The 3,939-nt window shown below is 56.6% G+C and overlaps 1 protein-coding gene across 5 annotated transcripts in view; it reads left to right on the plus strand.

Moving 5' to 3' along the window:
* Positions 1–3,939, plus strand: part of NOC2L (nucleolar complex associated 2 homolog (S. cerevisiae)) — a 12,526-nt gene that overhangs the window by 2,065 nt on the left and 6,522 nt on the right. Inside the window, exons 3-9 of one of the 5 annotated variants that reach the window (XM_010850029.1) lie at positions 28–226; positions 291–431; positions 978–1,098; positions 1,185–1,275; positions 3,097–3,175; positions 3,264–3,374; positions 3,699–3,812. In XM_010850029.1, the coding sequence (XP_010848331.1) occupies positions 28–226; positions 291–431; positions 978–1,098; positions 1,185–1,275; positions 3,097–3,175; positions 3,264–3,374; positions 3,699–3,812 (856 nt within the window). The remainder of the gene's footprint in view (positions 1–27; positions 227–290; positions 432–977; positions 1,099–1,184; positions 1,276–3,096; positions 3,176–3,263; positions 3,375–3,698; positions 3,813–3,939) is intronic. The other 4 variants (XM_010850030.1, XM_010850032.1, XM_010850031.1 and 1 more) reach the window with 4 other exon arrangements.

Below are 3,939 nucleotides of genomic sequence, written 5' to 3' on the forward strand. Positions count from 1 at the left end.
TCGGCCTTGGCTGTGGCTGCCAATCAGACTTGAAGACCCCCACCTTCTCAGTCGGCGTAAAGGTGGTGCGTCTGAGCACAAGGACCAGCTCTCTCGGCTGAAGGACAAAGACCCTGAGTTCTACAAGTTCCTGCAGGAGAATGACCAGAGCCTGCTGAACTTTAGCGATTCAGACAGCTCTGAGGATGAAGAGGAGCAGCTCCACTCCCTGCCAAACATGCTAGAAGTGAGGCCCTACGCAAAGTTGGTGGGGGACAGGGACATATTTATGGTCTCTGCATCCCATGCAGCCCGACCCCCTGTGTTTGGCACAGGAAGCAAGTGAAGAGGAGGAGGAGGAGGACGGGGTCCCCAGAGGACCTGAGGGGAAGAGGAGGGATTCTGTCCCTGTGACCCTCGCCATGGTTGAGAAATGGAAGCAGGCAGCAAAGGTGAGAAGTGGCGGGGGTGGGAAGCAGCTGACTCCCCCTTCCCCAATCTGCCCTTGCTTCATTTCAGTGATCTGGGGCTGTGCAGGCTCAGGACTTCATTCTCTCCTTCATTCAGAAACTAGGGCTTCTGCCTGTACCCTTCTTCTCAGTTTTTCTCCAGGGCTCCCTGAAGTCCACTGTGGGGAGGATGTGGTCTCTGTGTCTTTGCTAGTTGGTGGAGGCAGAGCCATTTTGAGGGCCTTGCAGTGGTTTATGCAGGGAAAAGAAAGGACAGAAAGGGAGAACTCCAGATACCACTTGGAGCTGGTCATTGTTTGGATCCGGGACCCTCCACCCCTCCCCTATGGCCCTTCCAGGAGGATTCTGGACTCTTTGTTCCCTACATGTGGCTGAGTAACACTGCTCCCACCTCTGCTCTTGGTCTGAAGACATGGGTGAGGGATGCCTTTCTTTCAAGGCAATTCCTGGAGCTCCAGCTAGCTGCCTTTTGCTTTGCCAAGCACAACTGACCGCACCCCCAATGTCTGGGTCCTTCTGCCCCTTTAGCAGCACCTTACACCAAAGCTGTTCCATGAAGTTGTACAGGCGTTCCGAGCAGCTGTGGCCACCACCCAAGGAGATGAGGAAGGCGCTGAGACCAGCAAATTCCAGGTCACGGACAGTGCTGGTGAGCTGGGGCAAGGGGACCAGGGATACAGGCTCTCTATTTGATCCTCTGTTCTGAGAATGGCATCTCTGGACCCCTCATTGCAGTGTTCAATGCTCTGGTCACCTTTTGCATCAGAGATCTTTTTGGCTGTCTCCAGAAGCTGTTGTTCGGAAAAGCCCCCAAAGACAGCAGCAGGTAAGAGGAAAGAGGACAGCACAGGGATGTGGTCAGGGTCCGGCCCTGTGAACAGCAGTGGTGCTGGGACCTAGTGGCCCCACCTGGCCCAGAAGAATGTTGAGGACAGAGCCAGGCTCTTGACTGGGCTCTTGGCAGAGGCTGGACACTTGGGGCCTTATGGGCGTAGCTCTGTCCCTCCTCCCTGCCCAGATTCCTCAACAGCTACAGAGTGTGTGCTTGGCTTTGGTCCCCCATCTTCTTGGGTCAGGATTCTCTCTTTTCTTCTTTGGACTAATCAGTCTCACCTACTCTCCTTGGTTTTTGCTCTGTGGCATGTGTGTGTGTGCATGTGTGTGTGTGCATGTGTGTGTGTCTCTCTCTAAGCAGGGGCCTCATCCATGCAGGTTCCGGGCCTTGACTTCCATATTAGAGGTTGCTTGAGCAGAGAATGCTGTAGAAGGGCTTCAGAGGGGAGAGATAAGTAGCTGACATGGCAGGTTATGCGTTACACTGGGGCTCAGAGGAGTCTGGAAACCTCCAGGGAGAGGTCTTGCTGTGACCGTCTGAATGGGAGGTGGGGGAGGCCAGGATTTGGGGATGGGAATACCTAGGTCTCATGGTGGTGGGGGCTGGACTGATGGGTCAGGAAGGCACGACCATGTGGAGGTGGCTCTGTCTGAGGGTACCAGGGAAGCTGATAGACTGGTGAAGGTGGAGGGGGCCAGGCAGCGAGTGAGTGGGCAGCACACACGCGGTACAGGTGGTGCTGGGTGTGGGCTCCCACGGGGGCCGCTACCCTGCACAGAGCAGTCTCCATGGAGGATGGCAGGTCCTGGAGGAGGTGGTGCCACCTCCTGGGTTGTGGCTTTAGGTGCCCAGTAGCTGGCATCAGCCAGCAGTCTTTCAGGGGCCACTGTCCTTTATTCTTTCACATGCTTTAGCAGTTAGAATGAACACCTATATGCCGAGTTCTGAGTGTTGAGGGACGATGCCTTTGAGAAACTTTCAGAAGTATTCACCACTGTTGCTGAAATTAATTTGTAAGTGGCTTGGTCTCTCTAAAGTGTATGTGATCCAGGGAGTTTCCTAGTGGTCTAAGTGGTTAGATTCTGCACTTTCACTGTAATGGCTCAGGTTCAGTTTCTGGTCAGGAGACCAAGACCCTGTAAGCCAGTGGTCCCAACCTTTTTGGCACCAGGGATGGCTTTCATGGAAGACAGTTTTTCCATGGAGTGGGGTGGGAGTATGGTTCAGGCGAGAATTCAAGTGATGGGGAGCACAGATAAAGCTTAGATCATTTGCCCACTGCTTACCTGCTATGAGGCCTGGTTCCTAACAGGCTATGGACCAGTAGTGGTCCATGGCCCAGGGATTGAGGAGCCCTCCCAAAAGCCATGAGGCGTGGCCAACAACGAGACAAAATAGTGGCCCAAAGGAGCCAGCTTGTGGTTCTGGTTTGTGATGCCTCGGTCAGACCTGGGACTGCAGACTGGGTGCATGAGCCGTGTGGGAGCTAGAGGCCAGAGGTCCGTCTGGAAATTCTGGGGAAGTGGCTGGCCCCGGCTCAGACAGGGAGGACGTTTAACCCTCTGGCTGTGTGGTGGGGGTTTGAGGCTTGATGGTACCCTGCCTGAAGCATAGCTAGGGGCTACCCTTGAGAGAGTCCTAGTGTGGCTCATGTCTGTCCAGCTGGAGGAGCCCCTGAATGTCATGGGGAAGATGGTCGGGGAGGGGGGTGGTGGGGTGTCTCTCTACAGGGCCCACGTGTCCTTGTGCTTTGGACACTGGCCTCTGCCTCCTAGTGGCCTCCTGAGCTGAGGGGGTGCTGTCTCTCCACAGGGTGCTGCAGCCGTCCAGTAGCCCGCTGTGGGCCAAGCTCCGGCTGGATGTCAAGGCTTACCTGAGCTCCGTCATCCAGGTGCAGTTCTGGGAGGTGGGGCCTACCAGTCACATGGGGGCCTGGCTACTCACATCCTGGGCCTCGCTGACCTCTCCTTCCTCCCCAGCTGGTGGCCTGCGTGGCAGAGGCGACAGTGGCAGCAGCCGTCCTCCAGCATGTGGGCAGCTCTGTGCCCTACTACCTGACCTTTCCCAAGCAGTGCCGCATGCTGCTAAAGGTGCGCTGGGGCGGGCACTGCTGGCCGGTGTGCAGGCGGCACCTGTGCTGCCCCATGGGGTTCTGTGTGAGCACACTGGGGTAGCAGAGCCCAGTTACTCGAGGGTGGGCTGCCCTGCTGGTGGGTCAGCTTTCTGTCACCCCATGCATATGTGTGGATGACAGGTCCGTTTTCTCTGTGCGGCCTTCAGAAGGGGTGGCGTGCTGTGTTTTTGCTCCTCCTTGATGGAGCTCTATCTTGTGGCTCCCCCGGGCGCTGTGAGAAGGGCTGCCTCTGGTTGGGCTCTGGGGGGCCAGGACCGGTGATGATAGTTTGCTTCCACAGAGGATGGTGGTCCTGTGGAGCACTGGTGAGGAGACACTGCGGGTGCTGGCCTTTGTGGTCCTCATCAAGGTCTGCCGGCACAAGAAGGATGTCTTCCTGAGCCCTGTCCTCAAGGTAGCGGTGCCCCCAGGTCTTCCCTTGGGGTCTGGGTTGAAAGTCTTGACCTGAGGGCTGGGCAGGCTGCCTTTGTGGTTGGGGCTCTTCACAAGCCAAGGGCACTGTGGCTCCTTGCCTGATTCCA

This window comes from Bison bison, unplaced genomic scaffold (assembly GCF_000754665.1).
Source record: "Bison bison bison isolate TAMUID 2011002044 unplaced genomic scaffold, Bison_UMD1.0 scf7180017864289, whole genome shotgun sequence".
Classification (NCBI taxonomy): domain Eukaryota; kingdom Metazoa; phylum Chordata; class Mammalia; order Artiodactyla; family Bovidae; genus Bison; species Bison bison.